Here is a 21,249-nt window from a genome sequence, read left to right as displayed (position 1 = left end):
TACAGAAAGTCTCCATCTGAAGAATGGCTCAGATGAGTAACTACTATATAAATATACTCATGCTATCTACTCTGAAGGTACAGAACTGAGCTGACCAGACTCCTTAATAAAGGAGCTGAGATGTCTCACAACATTTTTGACAACGTACAGCAAGGAGACTAGAGCTAAAAGCAGCTCAGGACAGCTCCAATGAGAGCAATTTTGAGTTGGTCAAACACTTTGAAACACACTCCCAAAATCCTCTTAAGAGATAAAACCTGTGCAAACTGGTGAGACTACTGAATTTAAACTGCCTGTGAACAAGAAGCACACAGCCTGTTTCTGCAGGGGGACCTTTCCCCCCCCCCTTATCTTTATGCACACAAATGCAGTCATCATGCTGCAATGCTGCAGGGGGACCTTTCCCCCCCCCCCCTTATTTTTATGCACACAAATGCAGTCATCACGCTGCAATGCTCTACTGCTAAAGTCAGAAACAGTGCAGAAAAGAATACAACTGTCCCCCAATACTGCCTGACTTGAAGTGCCATAGCATCTCCTTCATTTACCTTCCCTCTCCAAGTCTTTTCTCATACTGCTAAAATAAGAACCAGGGTAGTGCAGATCTCCAAACCTCCAGAGAATTTCAAAAGCCACTTTCTCAGGACACTGAAGAGGTAACTGTTAGACTGAACTTGGATCAATGACTCCTCAGAATATATACAGCCCTGACATTTACAAACAGATACGACCCATGTCTATTCACAAGACCTTAGCTTTTTCTACCCCATCTTCTTAGTAAGATCTCCCTTGTAACTTGACTATTTGGAGGAATATAAGTTTTGGGAATGAGGGAGACAAAATTCTATTTTACTGACCTATTTAGAGGGTTGTGACTGAGCCTGGTGTCTTCACCAGGCACAGATAATCTAGAGACTTCTATCTTAAGAGGAGGAACTCACACAAATAAACACTTCAACATGTCTCTCCTCTTATAATCATTGAATTGGAGACTTAATGTACTTAACCCAGAAGAACAAATGTCACTAACTAGTATGGAACACAAAACACTTGGAGAAGCGGGTAGTTCACAGGAATTGGTTATTTCTATTAAGGCATTTAAAACCTTAAACTTAGGAATATTAGGCTAACCTCTTACCAACTTCAGTGCATTTATTTCGGCAATCACTTTTCATAGCAAATGTAAAGACAACCTTTAATTTCCAATATGCATACAAAAATAGTTTCTTACTCTCTTAATCAGTTTATGAAGTTCTTTCGCCGCTTTCCAGTCAACATCCCTCTAACTGAAATAAGTCAGCACAATCATCTGGATAGGCTGCCTGCACACTGGACAGGGCTTGTTCCTCTTCTTCAGTTTCCTGGCACACGTAAAACACGACATGAGGTGTCCTGTTTTGCCATGCACTATACAGCCATTTTTGGGTCTGCTCTGACATATGACACAGGGCTCTATGCTGGTAACGGGCAGGCTGGATTCCATGCTCTCCTCTTTGCCTTGCCTTTCTGTCTTCTCAGGTTCCTTACAGTCCTCCTGGCTGCTACAAAACATGCTGCTTGATGTTGATGGCTGGGAGTAATCTTCACTTTCCTGGGACTCAGAAATTTGCACTGCTTTGTCCTCACTCTCTTCCACAGCTGGGTCTTTATCTTCAGTCATTTTCACTTTCTTGCAGTCAGGAACATCAAAACCTTCTTCAGACTCTAGAGGGGAGGAACTTTCTAATTTGCTCTTTTCTAGCTTATCACTCTTTTCTTCTGGAAGCCAGTCGTCACGAAGAGCCCAGCATCTGTGGCAATGGCGTGGAAGTGGAGGATTCATTTCGCTGCATCTGGAACACTTCCAGTAATCCTTTAGTGAATTAAAGGTTGGAACAGCTTAAGCTACTTGGAATAGTTACAACTGAAGTATGCAGAGGTTACAAACAATTTATTACTGCCAAAATAATAGTTCAAGATATCTAGTGACTTGTTTATACTTTAAAAATTCCACTTGGTGTTTCACCTCATTTTACCTTTCTAGATTAAAATAATCTTGATTTTAAAACACGTCTCAGACTTTCTTTATGCAGCAGACTGCTGAAATAAGAAGAGATAGAGCAATAATGACTTATGATTCCTTATGCGAAAAATTAAGAAACCAGTCCACGAAAATCTTCAGAGAACCTCATGAAAAACTTATTTCTGACTAAATGGTCACCATTTCCATTATTTTCAACAATGGGCTTCTTAAATGGAAACTACAAGATCGAAGAGCCATTTACCCAGCAGGATGCTAAACCGGTGATATGCAAAACGGCCAGGCGAGGGCACTGTGATACAGCAGTAGTAGAGACTACAGCCATTTAAAAAGGGAAAAAAAACTCCATCACTCTCTCAGAGGTTCCTTCACAGCTATAAGCCACGATCTCTTTAAAAACACGCTTAATTTCTTAAGGAGAAAGATCCTTCTTTAAAGCAATGCACACCATAGGGAGAACAAAACCAAAACCAAATCAAACCAGAAGGTATTTAGAAGAGTCAAAAGACTCTTTGCTTTAGTCCTGAGTAACACCAGTGACATCAAAAGCTTAAAAAAACCCAATCCTAAGAATAACACAGAGCTGTATTTTTCCATCCCGAGGCAGTGATGGTTTTAGACGGTGGCATGCTCCATGTTGTACACATACACAGAGGAAAGCCCCTCAGTCCCACAGACCATCAAAGGGCTGGAACACTTCAGACAGCTTGGGATAACAGCTTTATTCACGCTTTGACTGTCAAAACCAAATACAGACATACACTGCATTTTAAGCCTAGTGTGTGCTTTTTTCACATACATCTACATACTCTGCCTCAAAACTTGGAATTACTTCCCACATTTCAAGAATAGTCTCACAGGATTTAGAAAAAGCCTCAAAATCTTTTAAATCTTACAGTACTGTTCTGAAAAGAGATTTCCCTTCCTATCTGTATGTTACAGAGTCATTCATTCAGGTTGGACAATAAAACTTGATCTTATGATTTCTAGGAATAGGTTTTTAAATACACATCTAAGTTTGGTTTTGGTTTCTTTCTCGCTATTTTGTGCAAAAAGTCATCTTTAGGGTCCATCTAATCTCCTCCCATTAAGATGGTGAAACCATAAATTGTGATTCTTTTTTTAATGGATTAGGAAGCTTACTAGCAATAAATAAATAAATAAATGATCCTTAACAATCCCATATTCAGTAATTAAAATACTGTCTTGGAATCTTCAAGCATAGAAGTCAAATTAATTCTAAAACAAGTAACTGGCAGCAATAGAATTCATCTATAATCCCTGATTTACTGTCAGTTCACCAATTTACGATGCTTTGCCAGTCAAGGTTTTACTTACAGCTAGAGAAATCTCTGGATCTTCATCAAATGAATCAGCATCGCTATCTTCATCCTGGTAAACAGTCAGCTGATATATCTGGTTTAAATAACAACAAAAAAAGTACTGATGTAATTGCTTTGGGGCATTCAGTTTAAAATCTGACAGATTTAGTGTGACAGATTTTCTGATAGACTTTTAATCAACTGCAGTAAGTAGCACACATATGTTAATTTATATTAGCAGGTAACTCCACACAATCTGGTTTGGGGGAAGAAAATTCTCTTCCCACTTGTAACACAGTCTGAAGAACACAGACTAGACAGACAGTGCTGCTTTCTAGAGTGGAGGGGATCCTTCCCCTCTGGCTCAACACTGGTGAGGACACACACACCTGGAGCTCCGAGGCCAGCCCTGGGCTCCCCCGCACATCAGATACAGAGCTACTGGAGAGATTCTAGTCAAGGGCCACGTATTAAGGTATCAAAGGAGCTCTCACACGAGTAAAGGCTCCGAGAGCTGTGACTGCTCAGCCTAAAGAAACCCCAGTGCAGCTCCACAGCACCATAACCTGGTGTACATCAGCACAGTCCATCCCGTTCAGCCTCTCAAGCATCAGTCATGTACATCCCAGGCAAATTCTGCCACTGGTATTTACCCAATCTTGCCATGAGCAGATTCACCTCTTTGATGTAACAGAAAACTAACCCAGAACAAAAAAAAAAAATTTCCCACTTCATTCTTGATACCTAGATCTCTTGAAAATGATGGTAATCACAGTTTTACTGTCTTTTTGCTCCCCAATGAAGACTTCTAGAATAGTACTTAAACATCTCTATATGAAACATTCATATTTATGGAGGCAAATGATTCAGAAATACCTCTTTGCAAATACTTACTAGGAAATTTCTTATCTGGTATCAAAAGTTTTATCAAAGCTCAACACACACTTCTGCAATTAAGAATGTAAAAACAGACTCAAGTACACACACTGCCATCAACTCCACCAGCCAGTGAATGAAGTTAAACCAAGACTTCTCCAGGCTGTGGAGAGTCTACTTCATAGCCAGGGGAAAGTCTCAGCACTGTCCTGGTTACTGCCTGGTGGGTGTAACCAAATGCACAGGCATGTAGTTTAATTTAATAAAACTACAGGGTGCAGTTTAAGACACAGCACACAGAGTCCTGAAATACACCTGAAGTTACTACTTCTTGTTGGGATCTCAACAAGAAGTATTCCTGTAAGTTTCCCCCTCTCTCCAACCCCTGCCAGTCAAAAAAACTAAAACCAAAACAAAACCACCACCAACGCAAATTTGTACCTCATCATCTTCATCTGTGAGCTCCTGCCCTTCTTCATTATGGCTATAATCTTCTGAATAAATAGACTCAACTTCGAACTCTACACTGAACTGGTCTGAAACAGAACTGTGGTCAAACCAATCAGAGTTTTCACTTAAGGAACTGGCATCAAGATCCTGAAAAAAAGAGAACACACATTCAGCCTTACACTGCATATCCATAACCAGTACTGTTAACATAGCTCCTATGATAAAACCGAACTGCTCAGTTTAATTAGCTGTGGAAGAAAGACACTGCTGCTAGACAGAACATCTTTTCATAGAATCATAGAATAGTTAGGGTTGGAAAGGAACTTAAGATCATCCAGTTCCAACCCCCCTGCCATTGGCAGGAACACCTCACACTAAACAATGGCTCTGTCCAACCTGGCCTTGAACACCATAGGGGATGGAGAATTCACAACTTCCCTGGGCAACCCATTCCAGTGCCTCACCACCCTTGCAGTAAGGAACTTCTTCCTTATATCCAATCTAAACTTCCCCTGTTTAAGTTTTAACCCATTACCCCTTGTCCTGTCATTACAGTACCTAATGAAGAGTCCATCTCCAGCATCCCTACAGCCCCCCTTCAGATACTGGAAGGCTGCTATGAGCTCTCCACGCAGCCTTCTCTGTTTTATGAGCCAAACAAATTGTACATAGGTAAAAATAAAGCCAGATCTGAGAGCCTTTTGTCAGCTGTGTAATAAGAAGCTGTAGTCATCCTAGATCCAGCTTAAACGCTGCAGCTACTATTTCAACAAAGGCTCTCCTAAAAAGTGAAAGAACAGATGCAAGAAGATGCTGCCTTCTGGCTGTGTGTCATTAAATTTTCTATTCTTGTCAACTTCAAGACAGCAGCTAAACAACTGTAAAAGAGCAAGAGTGAAGACACAGTATTAGTTCTATCAATTCAGTATACAGTGTATGACCAGGAATCCTGTTAGTTCAGCTCTTCCTGACTTAATCTAACCACAAATAATTTACCTCAGCGTTTGCTGAAAATGACAATAAAAACCAGTAAAGGCTTGGAAAATGACCACAGCTCATCAAGGCAGTTACGACCACTGTACTGGAACTACCAACTATTCTGAATCACAGAATGTCTGTGACTGCTTTTATTCTCTCAGCATTATAAGCAATATTTATTTTACAACATAAAATCTGACATGTTTTCAATACTCTGCAAGCAGGAAGAATCTGATTTTTTAAACTAAAAAGAATACTAAAAGTTACCATTCAACTTTGTCAGCAGATCTATATAAGACTCCACTCTACCCACACATCAACTTTCAGCCCCTTTCCTCTCCCCACACACTGCTGAAGGCACTACTGCTTCTAATTAAAACCACGATTTTTGAAAATGCATTATCTGCACTTCCAGTATCTGCATAAGTTGTACCACAAAGAAGATATTTTGACTTACAGGGATGAAGAGTGAATCTGTGGAATTGCTGCTATTGCTTCTTTCACGGCACAGACCACTGACTACACACCATGAGAGACTTTCATCAAACGTCAACGAAATGCTGTCCGACTTGTGTCGTTTTCTTCTGTTGTTGTGTAGATCATCTGAAGAATCTTCTTCTGGGCATATCCAAGAATTTTTATTAGTCAAAAAGCACCTATGCTATGTGCAGTTTTTACTATTTTAAATATTTTAACTTAGACTACAAATTTACTTACATAAGAATTTAAGAAAAGTCATTCAGTATAATTTTATGGGGCAGAAAAAAGTAAAGGCACCAAAAGTTTAGTAACAGTAAAGAATGTGAAAATAGCGACATTCCTGAAACCAGTTTTTCAGGGACTGGCTTTTCCCACTTGTCCCATCAGCACAGCTTGTAAATGGCACTTTCCAGATGCAGGAAATAACAATTACGTAATTAAGTTTGGAAGCATTTTTACTCCATTTCACACATGACACATTAAACCCATCCTAATTTTAATACAGTTAGGATCTTAATTGTCCCAGCTCCCTTTACAGTCAGTAGACAGAAAGGTACTTTCAGAGGGCTTCTGAGTCCAACCCAGAATTTGCAGGGAGACAGTGACTAGCTCCCAAGTCACATGCATACAAAGGGCCTCAGGCTGTGCAAGGTAAATTCAGGTTTAAGTTTCAGGCACCTTAACAAATATATCAGTTAACAGTTGCACCGAAATTTTATCTACTCAACAGGATTTTTGTAACAAACCATTATGACTTTCACCACGCACTAGCAAGGAAATCTTCAAGGCATACTATGGTAAACAGAACTCTGAGAGCACTGCTTTAAGCTGTGCTTATTAAAGATGCTTGGTATGAAGGCCAAAAGACAATGCTTTTTAAATACATCATGCTTTGAAATGACCACCTACAGCATCAGGCGTAGGGAGACAGAACTTTAGGGGTGGGTAAGTCAAACTTCAGCTTCACTGACTTTTAAAGTGTTTGTAAGAAATAATTTTACTAAAAGAGGCATTGCAAAGTGAGTATGTAAGTGCAGCCGAGTGAACCCCGCCAAAAAGAGGCCTCACAACTTGGCTCAAGAGACTTGGGTAAGAACCTGCTGCCTCCTCCAGGGGCCTTCTGCACCCACCCCTTATTGGCCAGCTTCTCCCTTGCTTTGCAAAACACACCCTGACAATCCACGCGTCTTCAAGTGTTGAATCTTTCATTGTAAAAGAAAAGAGAACAAAACACTTGTACATACTTTGAGACTCTTACATTCCCTTGGTGCTTCTTGGCTCAGCCCCTCTCTTTTCTTTTTCCGCCCTGAGAGCCCCACCAAATTTGGTGCCCCCAGGCCCAAGGGTTGCTCCTGTCCATCGTTGTCCTCATTTAGTTGTCCTGGCTCCATGCTGTACTGATATTGTACCACCACAAGGTTTCTATACACTATGTAAGCGGCTCCAAAGGAGCCGCTACCATCCCAATTTAACAAGAATAGTGGTTTAAAAGGAAGATTTCCTATAAATTAGAAAAAAAGTGTATATAAAAACACTATATTAAAAGAACTTTTAAGGTTGCAACAAACCAATAAATGGATGCAAAGACAAGAGTTAACAATCAAACCTACAATAAGTAAGCACAACACAGGACCTTATGTGCTCTGGGTGATGCTTAAATATTACAGGTTGTGATGCTTAACTGAAGCTTTCCATCCCTTCATCAACTTTTGTTACAAGATTAAAACGTTCTTTTAATGTAGTGCAAACCGCTCAGCAATGCAGCACAGTGTTTGGACTGTAACAGTGGCCTACAATGAACATAAAAAATACTACACAGCAGCTGAGGAACTGAAAAATGTTCCTGAGGAACTGTAAAAGGGGAGATTCTATGCAGCAACAGAGTATCACTGCCTGGGTAATTACAACCACCAAATTACGAGGTAGCAGAAGTGATGGAACAAACTAACGTAAGCAATTCCACAGAATAGTGCTTAACTAGAACTGTAGAGAGCACTTCTATTGAGAAACTTGAAGTTATTCAAGTTTATGCTGATCAGCTTTTGTATTTGCTAATTATGGGAATAAACAGTCCACATTTTTAAACTGTATTTGCCAGTGATTCTTGAACAACCACAGTAAATGGAAAGAGGAGAAAAAATATGATGCTTAAGTCACCAGATGGTTTAGAAAGTGCTTCATGGATAGTCAGGTACCTAAACATATCCAAAATCATCCCACGGTACTACCAGACCTTTTATGTCTGCAACCAACTGAAATCCAATGAAAACTAGTTTTAGAGAGCAAACAGAATGTAAAGTTTTGTGGCTGTCTACAGAGGGAACTGAATTAATTCAATGACATCCGTCATTATAAAGAAGTATTCTCATCACGAAGAGAACAAAACTGATTAAGTCCTGCTGATGTGGTCAAGTTTTAATAGATCTGTGGAACAATTTATTCCATCATCTTACTAACAGTTCTAGAGATCCAAAGTGTAATGTGACACTGGAGCAATATGCAAGGAATCCTGTATATTCTTCTAGATGAAACATTTCGATTTAGATAAACAGAAAAACATGAATAATACTTGTCAGTACCTTTCAAAGCCAGGAAGGCAACAGAATGTACTTCTTTTCCTACATGGCCATGCTACTGAAAGTTCTGCACCATGGAACTGCACGTACCAGATTCACTGTGTGTCCTCCTCCGAGAAGATGTAGTTGGCCGGGAAGTCACATTTGATGAAGTCTGCTTCTCTTCCAACTCTTGCACAGATTCCTGCTTAACAGAAATACTGAGTAAGCCTGAGCACAAATAAGAGGTAAAAGGCTTGAATCAACTAAGTGCATCTAAACCATTGGCACCATCATGCAAAACTAAACAGATTTTACACTCAGAACGTTTATTAATTTAAACAAAAAAAAATCACCTTAAGAATATTTTCTTCTAGCTGAAGCTTTGCATCATCCTCAGGTGTGTCATCAAGTGTAGAGTCTGAAATCAAATCAAACCAAAAACCATATTACACCACAGCAGAAAAAGTCAATTTCAGGCTCAAAACCATTAAAATGAAAGCAAGGGAAAAATAAATGTTAACTGCACACTGCATTTACAAAGCAGAACTTACAATCCATTTGCCATTTTGCAAAAATGGAAAAAAACAACCTTATTCTTTTGCTTTTCAGCTGTGTGCAGCACTTGGCCTGTAACATAACTGAATTGGGAAAGCATGAAGAAAGAAGAAATCTCAGCCATAAAGTAGCTCAATTTTCTTAGAAATGCCTTCAAATGAAGGCTGTGCATTAGCTGGGATTCTGCAGATACAAAAGGATATGAGGCAGGAAATATTTTACACTTCTTTGGAGAACTATACTTTGCTAGCTATAGTCTTATGGGAACACTGAATTCAAAAGACACTAAACAAAAGTTAACTCTTGTTAATTATATATGCTTACTACCAGACAGACCCTGAATGATCTTTCAGGACAAGAATTTGAGAAGTAATTTCAGTTTGCAAGCATAACAGTAAGAGATAATAAAGAAAGTACATTTCCCATCTTCAGCAGCTGAACTGCTTTTAGCAGTACCAGAAACAAAGGATGCCTTAACATGGATTTAGAAGCCAATTTACAGAATGGTTTCCATTGTTTAACTTAGAGTTCACTCCCCGTGTTAGTCAAAAAATACAGCTATATGGAACTATTTTTGCACTGCAGGAAAGAAGACTGTATGTAACAATTCTCCACTTACGGAGTGGCTATCCACAAAGTCATCACAAAACTACTCTTTAAAGCATACAGATCTTTTAAAACAGGACTCTAGCTGAGGGTGACCAGTTCTAAATGTACTCCACATGCAGTTTTGAAAATGAAACCAGAACACTGTAACAGAAAGAAGCATCTGCCCTGATTTCCTTACTAGCACAAGTTCAAGATGATAATTTTTCATGTTAAAACCTTTTATGCTGTTGAGGGCTTTATCTGTAAGAAAAACAAGAAAACAACTAATTTTTCAATTGTGTCCTCTGTGTTCAGCTCTGAACGTTTGTTCTGGTTCCAGTCCAACAAAATTACCCAAACACTGTTCAGATTTTTGTTTTTCTTCTCCAGAAGAAAGAGTGTTTGCTTTGATTCACTATTTGTGACTGATCTGGGCAGTAGTATGTAAAGCCAAAAAGCTAATTATGGAGAAATTCTCCCAGACTAGCTTACCTTGTTGATTGACTGCTATCAGATTTCTGGAAATCATTGAATATAGTCTCCTTAGATGGGGATAAAAAAAGATGCTTCAAGTTAGCTACATGTAATTATAAAAGAAAGCTTACCATCTTTGAAGATGCAAAGAGTTTAGAAAGGCCATATGCATTATGTTCTCCAGACTTTCCGAAAAGAATCCTGTTTTACCTGTGCTCTTTTACTGAAAAGCTTGTTACTCCAAATAAATCCCCCAGGAGATCATTTGCACAGTGTACAATATGTTGCTGTTTTTCATCATATAACTGTTTAGACATAATATATTGTCCAAGATAGAATATTACCTGTAAAATAAACAACATACATAGACATTAAATACCCAGGGTTCTGTTTTTTTAAGAGAAAACACATTAAATTCATTGACATCTGCTTTTCTCACTTTGATTCCCTAAAACTCCCTGAGCTGCAATGCAATTTTCACCTGTCCTTTATTCCCATGCACTCTGCTATTCTGCTCACCACCACATAGATTTGTTCAGATTTTGAAACTGGCTAAACAGCACCTGACAAGTCGGCAGAATAAAAACAATACGTTGTCTCTGTGTCTTCTAGACAAGCTTCGAACTACACAGTCCTATCCCACTCCCTCACCTGTTCATGCAAAACAAAAGAACACTGTGGTCTACCAAAAAGTTCTCACCTCCTTCATAGTAAAAGTGTCCTTTTCTGCACCAGCTAACTTTAACAACTTCAGCAACAGTGGCTTTGGCTTAACCTGCGTGTGGAAGAAGAAAAACAGTATGCACCAATTATTCACCAAACAAAACTCCTTATACAGGTTGGCTTCCTCCTTCTCTATTAATCTGATACATAAACACACATTAAGATCTATCTACATCCAAGTTACTTTTGCAAAGTTAAAATAACACAAACCCAAGCATACTAAATTCCCATACACATCTTAGTCAGCCCCCAGACTTTCACTGGTACATACATATTCCTTGATTTTAGCCTCAGGATTCATTTGGTAGTTCCTAGTACAGAGCTAGGAGCTGGGGAATTCAGCTCCACTCCTTCAGTCACAACACTGACTCCCAAGGGGGAGGAAGGTAAATGAACCTTTCTGACTGCCAGATCCATAGTGCAAGTCACAAAGTAAAACACTGGTCCGCCTCTTTCCCAAGTCTCTTCCTTTCTGGGGCTGCTTTACCTCTGAAGACTTTTCTCAGCTGGGATAAGCACACGACTTGCTCTGTCCATCATAATTCAATCACTCCTACGTCCACACGGCCTCCCACACACTCACTGCCAGCAGAGCTGCATCTGCAGTCAGTTTATGACAAATTCTGAGGTAGAGGAGGGAAAAGTTAAAAAACTTTTCTTTTGCTCCTCCTGGTCAGAGCAATGTCCTGGTCCCAGTCACTGCACTGTTCCACAAATGTCTGTGCCAGTACTAGTTCAGGACATGAGAGCAAGCTGCATAGGCTGCCACAACTGCCAAGAAAATGCCTGTGGATCCACTGACACCTCCCAGTGAAAATTATTTAACAATAGCATAATAATTCTCAGAATAAGCTAATATTCGCTAAACTAATGTTTCCTAAAAGAAATTCTAGGAAGCACACGTTTTCTGTAGAAAAGTGTGAATAATGAAATTATCATGAATATCATAAAAATATCATTAATACCAAAAAATATAATGAAACAAGGATTGAATGCTTTCTGGGGGGAGGGGATGGGACAACTTCTCTACATTCCATTTCAAGTATCTGCTAATACCAACGTTAAGCTTTAGGGCATTAACAAGAGATGAGTTGCAAGAAACATACATAGCTGAAACAATAAAAAAACCCTTGTGGACCTTAGAGTCTATTCACTGCTTCCTAAGTGCTTAACTATTTAGAGCATGGTGCATATACATTACAGTTCCATAAAGGAAGCTAACAGTCATTCATTAAACTGATAAAGACATCTAAGCACAGAAAGGCAAAGCAGAGTTTCAGATCTTTGAATCCACAACTAGACCCATGGGTTCAGATCCTTTTACTCCCCAACCCTCCCTAACTCCTGCAAGTATGAAGCTCTTCTGTCAAGCAGATGTGACAGCAGACAGCATCACTATTATGATGATTTAAAATCAGTAAGAAACAAATGGAAAACCAAACAACCAAAAAAACCCCAACTTTGAATAGCCTGCTACTGTTACTTCACTTTTTTTGAAGTTCTGCTATGTCTACACTTTTAAGCTTCACCCTTCTTGTAAAGTTCCACTTCAATGTCAGTGCACACATGCCGGTTTAATACGTGTCTCTGCTCTAACACACAGGCTTCTGTCCTGGGAAAACTTACAGAGAGCCCCAGGGAAGCAGAAACATCACTGAAAGCCTGGATATGCAGAGCCACAAACACAAACGAAGCCTCTTATTAGAAATTACATATGAATTCCAATAGAACAGAAAATGAAAATGCCAAATTCGAAACCCTTCAGTTGTAACGACAAGATCATTTAAAAGCCATTTTGCATTACAGAGATCTTCCACAATTCTTCAGTTATGAATTGCTAACATGATCAAATCGGAGTTTAAGATCTTTTTTCATTAAAAGCAAGCAACCTGACCATCAAAGGTCCCCAGGAAACGGGGTCTAGACCTGAACATTCACCTCCAACTCTCAGCCGTAAATGAGACAATTTGCTTCACAATTACAGGATCAAAGAGCCCCATCTTCACCGGATTTCCTGTCTTTTCTCTAACCACAGCTCGCCAAGCACCACATCGCTTCTGAATTAGCAGATAAAAACTGCAAAAAGCGGGAAAAACTCGCGTCCAACAGAGCTACTGACCAGCGCCTCTTGCTCCGAAGCAGTGACAGGAGAGGCATCCATAAGGGACGACATCTCGGTATTGCACATTTGCCTGCAATAAAAACAGAACAGCGTTAGAAGGGGGCACACAGCCACACAACCCAGGTCACCCCGCACAGTCGGCGCGGCGCTCCGACACCCCGGCGGGCTCCACTCACCTCGGTGGCCTCGTCCAGCCCACACACCGGACTCCGGCGGCGGGTATCTGGACCTAATCGGGTCGGGCCAGGACGGGCCTTATATAGCGCTGCCAAGAGGCAAGTCGGGGCTTAGCTCCCCGGCCGGCTGCGGCCTGACATGCCTGAGCATGACCAGGAGAAGTGGCGCTGCCGAGTCACCGCGGGGGGGCAGGCGGGAGGGGGCCGCCGCTGACTCACCACAGCCGCCGCCGCCACACGCAGCGAGGGGGGGTGAGGGGTAGAGGAATGACGAAGAGGGGCAAGGCCCCGTCCCCACGCTCCCCCCGCCTTTCCCCGGCGTCGGCCTCGCTCCCCCACGCGGCGCTGCAGCCGCCCCTCCCCCAGCCCCGAGGCCGCCCCACGCGAAAACCGAGCCCTGAGCCCCCCCTCCGCCCCTGCCCCTGAGCGAACCGGCATCCGCACGCACCACCAGCCGCGGCCGCTCCGCTGCCCGGCCCGCAGCGGGCGGGGACCGGGGACACTACCACACTGCGACGCGGGCTGCTGCCACCGCCGCCATTTTGGCCGCCGCGCAGCGCGGACCGTTGGTCTCCGCAGCGCCCCCTAGCGGGCTCGGGGCAACGGCCGCGAGGCAGGCGGGTGCGGGCCGCGCTGGCCACACTGCCTGTGGCGGGGTGGAGGGACGGAGACCGGGCCCGCTGCGTCGGGAGGAACGGAACGGAACAGAACAGTGCCCGGGCCGAGGGACAAAGGAGGATAGGGCCTGGCAGCAGCTGGGACAGTAAGAGACCCGCCCAGGGTCTGTGGGAGGCTTGGCCTGTGCTTTGCCGATGGCTTTTTCTCTTCTCGTCTCTGTCCCTCCTCATCTTCTCCATCGCCCCTTTTATCCCTTGCCGAGTGTTTATACGGCCAGTCCACGAAAACCATCGGGTAGTGGTAAACAGAACACGTGGGTTGTGGAAGAATTGAGGAAACAGAGCTGGAAGAGCAGAGCCTGTTGCCAGCAACGAGTCTGAAATGCGACGGGTCCCCACTGCCACTAAAAATGTGGGGTTCATCTGTTTGCAGATGTCAAACAGCTCTGACTTCCCCTCAGACACACGGGGCAGTTCTGAGGAGCAGCGAGGCCGGGCAGCGTCCGCCTGCTGGAGCCCTGCTCTGAGCTCTGGTTCTGAAACATCGGCCTTGTTTGGGGATAAACAGCTGTGAGACTTGTGATGGCAACCCTGTACTCCCGTAAATGCAGCTGCAGCATATGTTAGTGGCAGAAAACATATGTGAGTTTATTTCAGGGCAGAAACTTCCTTAGAATCCACACAGATTCAGGGACACAGTAATAAAAGTGTTGGTTGCCTGGCTAATAGGTAATGACACTTTTGGATACTAGTGTGATGTGCAATGATCGTTTGTGCCTTTTCAGTTGGGTTTTTTTTTCACTGTTATTTAAGAGAGGAAACTAAGATGAAACTTTACATCCATAGAGAACTGGATGCTGCTATATTGTCCTGTATTCCTGTCATCGCCCATTCTATAATTCTGAGTATCTGCAGACTATTTGGAAGTATGCTATTTTGATAGGTGCTTATTACTTGCTACACTTCAACTAGAACTGGTCAGTTTCTAGTGTGATTCTTGTATATAATTCTCAGGTTTCTTCTTTGCCTATGGTGTAATTTTAAAACGATATTTGAATAGTGAAAAGATTTGTTAGAGAGCATGAGCACTGCAGATAGATAGTGTTTAGGCTAGAGCAGAGTGAGCATGATGCTAATTTCCCATGACAACTAACTTGTCCAGACAAGCAGTGGATAAGTGCCTGGACATGTCTGTTGGCCAACCATTGCACCTTGTAAAAATTCCAGCAGTGGTTTAAATCTATATATTTGTGTGATGATGGATTTTCAAGATGAGTTTGTTATCCCAAAGCTCAAGGTCTAGTGAGGAACAGACAAGAAGCTGCTAGAATTTTGCAGCGTATGCTTTCTTCCTCTTAGCACTGGAGTTTCAAGGCAAACAGAAATCTGGTTTAAGTGGAAAGTCCTGCTACAGGCAAAGTCAGGTTATCTGCTGCTTTCCACCCAGTATTCCAGTTCCTCAGATCCTTAGCTTCACCATCAGGAGGAAATTCCATCTACACAAAAAATGCAGGAGGATGTAACCGAATGGCTACAGTCAGTTGATGTAACACTGGACAGCAGTATTATTGATGTTCAGTCTTGTCCTGATGTGGTATGAAGGGCATTTAATTCCTATACAAAATGTTTTTTATTGAACTGAAGCAAAACAAACCCAAAGTGTTTATGTCCTTCTCCCAAGACTATCACGTTATCGAGCCTTGTCTTAAGCGCAGTGTCATTTTGCTAAGAGTTGTGTGGAAATTAATGTGCCTTTTAAATTAACAATACATTTTCTACAGTGCAGGACTTCCAAATTGGTAACTATGGCTTTCTTTTTCCATTTCTCATCCAATAAGTATCTTGTGACCAATGACTTTGAGATTAAATTGGTATTCTTTAAATGATAACTTTCCTTACCAATTCATTAACTGCAAAAGATTAAAAAAACCCTACAATCAGAACAAAGCAAAAAACAGTTTATGTCTTGGTTTTCTTTCAGTCTTAGAGGGCAATCTTATCTCTTTTCTCAGACAGACTAATCTTGAGTAAGGGGAGGCTGCGAGTCAGTAAAATACACTGTGCTTGCTCAGGGAGATATGGGATATTCTCTGATATGCAGTGCTGCTGCACTTATGTCCCGTTTCCCACTAGTTTGTCACTAACTGCACACACTGTGGCATCAACATGCACAGTTATTTTCTTATGGTTGATAATTTAGGATAAGCATAATTAAAAAGTTTTACTTGAAGGGTGAGTAATAAGCTTGTATAGTGATGAGAGCTGACTTCCCCACTGATTAAAGGTTGTAAAAGAAAAGGAGACATCACTATGGCAAGACTCCACCAAGGTGTATTATTCATAATCCTGCAGAAAATACCTGGAGGAGATGTAGCCCAGCTGCCTTAACTGGAGATACTCATTTTACATTGTGGTTAACTAACATGGTACAAGACCCTTTTTAATATAAATACAGATTCTAACTGCAAACATTTAATTGTTTAATGCTTGCAAACTAAATTCTTTTCTGAGATGGATCTGGTCTACCTATAGATGTGTATGCCAGAGGAAAGATGGGTTCCTGTGCTGCAGGAGTGGACAGCTAAAGACTTGAATTTCAGGTTTTTGTTCCTCACTGTAATTTTTTTCCCCTATTTTCCCTACTCATCGTTTCCCAGCTGCTGCCAAGTCAGCATCCAGCACAGTCATGAAATGGTCTGAAGTTCCCAGATGCTGATCACGGGCATAGGAGGCCAGGGTTTGTCATGTCCCATCTCCAACCCAGTTGCTGCTTCTTGACTGTCAGATGGGTGACCTTCATGTGCTGCCTATCAACTGCTCCTTCCCAGACAAAAATAATAATTTTTGAAAGGAAGTCCCTAGGTTTGCCTTACACTGTGCTGCTGTATCCTTTCTAAAGCCTTGACTGCATCTCTGTCAGTGTGACACAAAACTCAGATCAGTCACGTGCTGCCGATTGTCAGGCACTGAAAGATAAAAGGATGGAGGAAAAAGGATGCTGAACTGCAGTTGGGGCACATGTGGTTCACTGGGGCTTTCTGCCAGGGCTGTCTGCTGCAGCCCTGACCCTACATGCGAGCCCCTGGGCCAGTACACTGTTGTACAAATTCAACAGAAAGAATTTTGTTTTTGAGACATTCCTGTTTTGTTGTGTAAGAAAAAGCATGCTGATAAGAAATCCTCGTGCCAGTAATAGATTACTTAGTTCAGAGAACTTAAACTTCACAAGCTAAGACCCATCCCAATGGAGAGGATTGTCAGTACCACCACCAGAAACTTCTTACTATAAATGACATCCACATTCTACCAAGTGAAAAGAGGGACACGGCTTTCCAGGGGGCAGTTTTGAACAGATAGTAATGACAAGCAGGAATCAAGAGCAAGGCTTGTAGCAGCAGTGGGAACTCTAAGAGTAAAATGTGAGAAAAAAGTAAGATTTTACATCAAGTGGACTGGCAAATATGTTTTTCTAGCAGCTGTTCACAAGCTCTTGTCTTCCTCCCACAGGCACTCAGTTCAGGTGTGCCCTGCTCTTAGGAGCATTAACAACAAGCTCCTTCAAAACCACCTGGAGCTGGAACAATCCCACATCAGAAGACAGCAGTTTGTCTGCTCTCGTTTAGTTGGCATGCTCATTACTCCTTGTGTCTGGGAGACACTGGTAGTAGTCTGCCTGCCCAAATCTGATTCCTATTTGGCAGCAGCTCCATAAGCCACAAGCAAAATTAAACAAAACAATATTGTATGCCTTCTGAAGAGAGGCTGGCAAAAATATGAACCAAATATCTTAAACTTCTGCTTAAATGTGCGCAATATCTAACATGGAATAAAAAGTTCGTGTGGTTTGTTCTAATTTTCTAATCCTCATTTTTGAAAGAAGCTCATGGAGTGATTCTAAAGAACTGAAATGGAAGAATCTCAGGAAAAGGCTCTTCATAGTATATTTGGTTAGGAACATCTCTGAGTGAAGAAACATGCTTTTGTTGTACTCTTGTTAAGCAGGGTGAAGTATGTGACTAGATTGTGAAAGGTTCCTGCCTACTAATCTGTAGCTGTGATAAATAATTCAGTGATCTCTCCCTCTTTCAGAAGTACTGAATTACAGGTATTTAGATCAGAGAAAGCCTCAATTTAACTATGGTCACCTGCCTTGTCTAAACAAACTGGGATGATACTAGTTCAGTTCAGTTCAGTTTTGTTCTTTTCATTCAGTGCTCATTTGTCATTCAGATGTGCTAGGCAGTCCAGCACAAAACCATGTTTGTTCAAGGGAGTGTCCCAGAGGAGGTGTGGGGTGTGCACAGGCTGATAGGACACAGGTGAAAGACTGGTGTCTTTCAGAAGCTGCAGAGAAAACAGATACATTCAGGGACAGCCTAGACCTAGGAGAGAGAGGCTGAAAGCAAATGTAGCATGCAGTCTGTATCCAGACTGTTAGGGATGCCATGTATGGACAGAACTACAGCTGGTGATTAGGCCAGGCCTGAAGCACTGTTAAAGTCAGGCCACAGCTTGGGTTGGAGGAGGGGAAGAGAAAAAAATGGCTTTAACTGTCTGGCTGTTACTTAAACTGTTTCTTACTAACAAAACGCTGTAGGGCATTTTATTACACAATCAGCTTCTTAACTCTGATTCTATGCATCTGATTTTCCATACCTAGAATTGTCTCAGACTTTCTAACTCATTTGTCCACCTTTCTCCCTGCGTGCTTCCATGCTTGCTTTCCAGCCACCTGTTATACAAGGAATGTGTCTTTTATTTTGCACTACAAAGTTTCTGTAACATCCTCCCTTGCAAATCTGCTTGTAGCCTGCTGCACAATTCAGTGTTTGGTCAGTGCAGCCTTACTGACTGGTGTATGATTTTACCTGATGCAGAATGAGCCCTCTGTTCCTGAGAAAAGACCCAGCATCATCCTTTTGCTGGTATGATTGATTTTGTTGGTGAATTATGAAGTCACCTTTCTGCTGGTATCAAGTGGCTCTCTACCTTTGAGAGCGTAGCTTTGTCAGTGCAGCTTTTATCATACAGTTTGCAGTATGTACAGTTAAACAACAATGCTAGTAGCTAGACAATTAGCTTGAAGCATTTTACTATAGGCATTACTAGTGTCTGGGGTAGTCTCAACTTGAAACCTTAAAGGTTAATTTGAGTAGTCTCCTTCCAAGAGCCTCTTGCCATCACAAACAGAGCTGTTACCAATCTTGGATGTATATTCCAAACCCCACTTTTGAAGAAGATTTGCTAAAGAATTTCCTTGAGATTAAATCTTCCCCAAATGATCCATATACGTCCTGAAATAAACTGATGTAAGTCATCATCTGAAGAGCCATGTTGCTTTCCTGGCTATCCAGTCTGTATTTTTCTTGTATCGATATGCCCTTTCTTGAGTCAGGTAGATCCTAATCATATGTTGTCTCGCCACCTAATAGTTGGCATACAACTACTTGTTGCCAAGCAAGAAAAGTTTTTTACAGTGCCCAGTTGCCTGCCTGTGAATTAGCACTTATTTAAACACAGACAGCAAACGACAGTATCTAAGGCTCACGTTCATGTCACTGAAACAGAAAAGGTTCTCTCTGTGGAGCAACGTGTTGGAGGGAACAGGTACAGTTTTACTAGGAGGGGAGCTTTGTCTGTGCTTGTTCTGACATCTGTCAGTGACTATCATGATGCAGTCTTTTCTGACCAATGGACAAAACTGACATTTTGTCCACCTGGTGAAACCCATGAACTGATGTTCACAGAGAGCCTTGAACCTTCTGGATCACAATCAACAAATCAACCTCAACTCCACTTGAGACCAAACCCAAGAGGAGGACTGAATCCATGGGCTCCTAGTAGTGAGTTTGTTTGCACTGCATTGTTTTCTTTGTAAACAGGCTGTGTAACACTGCATAACTTTATGTCCAGCTGGTGGATATGCAACCCACTTGCCCTTTCCGCTTCAAAATTACGCAGTATTGGTCTGTCTGAACAATGAAAAACAAATGGAAGAAAAAGGCAGGATTTCTACACCAAGAGCCAGTGCATGTATATACAAGAATGCAAGGCTGGCAGAGTAGAAAATAAATTCACAGATGAATCCCAGACAGCTACAAACTTATACCAAGTTTTCCTTTTACCTGTCTGGTGTGTGAGACAGTGTTTTACATCTCAAGGATACTGAGATTTATGCAGAAAACAGGTTGTACTGGAGGAGCAGTCATCCTGAAGCATGTGGTTTTGTGAGCTTTTAAGTTTGCATAGCACTACAAATATGCACTAAGTTGGCTTTTAATTATTTATATTTCCAGCAATATATTAGTGCTCTGATTTTAAAAAGATCTGAAGGGAAGGAGATTTACAGATGACGTATACAGAGGTTCTTTAAATACACTAAGGTCCAGAAAGCCTAGTTATGATATAGCTGTAGTAAGCCACACATTATACTTTCATCTTCAGTGTGCTTTTCCCAGATTTCTTCTAGCAGTAGTTGGAATTGGAGAGTTTAGATTTCTGAAGTGTCTCAGAACTTGCATCAAGGCCAGGTTGGACAGATCCTTGGGTGACATGTGGGAGGGGGGTTGGAACTAGATGACCTTAAGGTCCTTTCCAACCCTAACTATTCTCTGATTCTGTGATCTTTCATTTTTACTTATGACTAATCATGTGATTTATTTCCTTCAGCCCATGTGTATAGCTCTTCTGTACCTGCATCTATCTCCACAAAGAACTTAACTAGTCATGTTGCTCTCCATTGGCAATAACTTGCTAGGATTGTCACAGTACCTTATCAACGTAACATAACCATATTGATGAATGTTAAGGATGCGGTAAAAGCTTAATGGTCCTGTTTGACCTGTTCCTTCTATTGATCCTCTAGGTTTGTCCCTTGCTCTCAGAAAGACTACCTGACATGAAAGCAGCTACTAAGCCTCAGTATTTAGGCTCCATCTGTGCATCAATTGTATCAATTTCCTCATCTCTAGCTATTTGCAGTTCATCCTACAGCTCTTTTTTTCCTACTCAGATGTCTGGTAAGGAAGGGCTCAGAAAGTAGGAACTGAATCTCATCTCCCAGAATTACTGGACTACTATGGTCACAGGAAACTAAAGCAGGAAATATGTTTGTGCTGTAACAGAACAAGCAAATGTCCCTGAAGATCTTGGAGATTTAAAGATCACTGCAAGAATTTGTTTCTCCTTCACTGGCAATCTGCCACAGAGAAAACCCTTCTGTGGAAGATCTGTAAGACCGGATGCAAGGTGTTAAACACAGGCATGCAGGCCGTTCCAAAGGCCCTGAAAACTTTAGGGAACTGAGCTGG

At 41.6% G+C, this 21,249-nt stretch overlaps 1 protein-coding gene across 4 annotated transcripts; it reads right to left on the bottom strand.

The window, feature by feature from the left end:
* Positions 1 to 1,134: 1,134 nt before the first annotated feature.
* On the bottom strand, positions 1,135 to 13,880 carry MDM2 (MDM2 proto-oncogene). Of its 4 annotated transcripts, none has more exons than XM_005142581.2 (11): positions 13,771 to 13,880; positions 13,144 to 13,216; positions 11,002 to 11,076; positions 10,512 to 10,645; positions 10,320 to 10,369; positions 9,038 to 9,102; positions 8,793 to 8,886; positions 6,104 to 6,264; positions 4,660 to 4,815; positions 3,359 to 3,436; positions 1,135 to 1,852 (listed from the first exon to the last, which is right to left on the bottom strand). In XM_005142581.2, exons 2-11 carry the CDS (start codon positions 13,210 to 13,212, stop codon positions 1,283 to 1,285), a joined length of 1,452 nt encoding a protein of 483 aa, XP_005142638.1. In that variant the 5' UTR covers positions 13,213 to 13,216; positions 13,771 to 13,880; the 3' UTR covers positions 1,135 to 1,282. The 4 variants fall into 4 exon arrangements, with proteins under 4 accessions (XP_005142638.1, XP_012982791.1, XP_030899125.1 ...); XM_013127337.2 differs by having other exon boundaries at positions 6,104 to 6,261; XM_031043265.1 differs by lacking the exon at positions 13,771 to 13,880 and adding an exon at positions 13,323 to 13,398.
* Between the last annotated feature and the right edge of the window lie 7,369 nt (positions 13,881 to 21,249).

Source organism: Melopsittacus undulatus, chromosome 5 (genome assembly GCF_012275295.1).
Source record: "Melopsittacus undulatus isolate bMelUnd1 chromosome 5, bMelUnd1.mat.Z, whole genome shotgun sequence".
NCBI lineage: Eukaryota > Metazoa > Chordata > Aves > Psittaciformes > Psittaculidae > Melopsittacus > Melopsittacus undulatus.
The sequence above is the reverse complement of the archived record's forward strand: the minus strand, read 5'-3'. Positions and strand labels throughout refer to the sequence as shown.

Coding starts and splice junctions, on each gene's coding strand:
- MDM2 (XM_005142581.2), bottom strand. CDS start 13,212: ATGTGCAATACCGAGATGTCGTCCCTTATGGATGCCTCTCCTGTCACT. Junction 10,370..10,511: donor TTTTCAGTAAAAGAGCACAG/GTAAAACAGGAT, acceptor TCCCCATCTAAG/GAGACTATATTCAATGATTT. Junction 6,265..8,792: donor GAGGACACACAGTGAATCTG/GTACGTGCAGTT, acceptor GGATATGCCCAG/AAGAAGATTCTTCAGATGAT.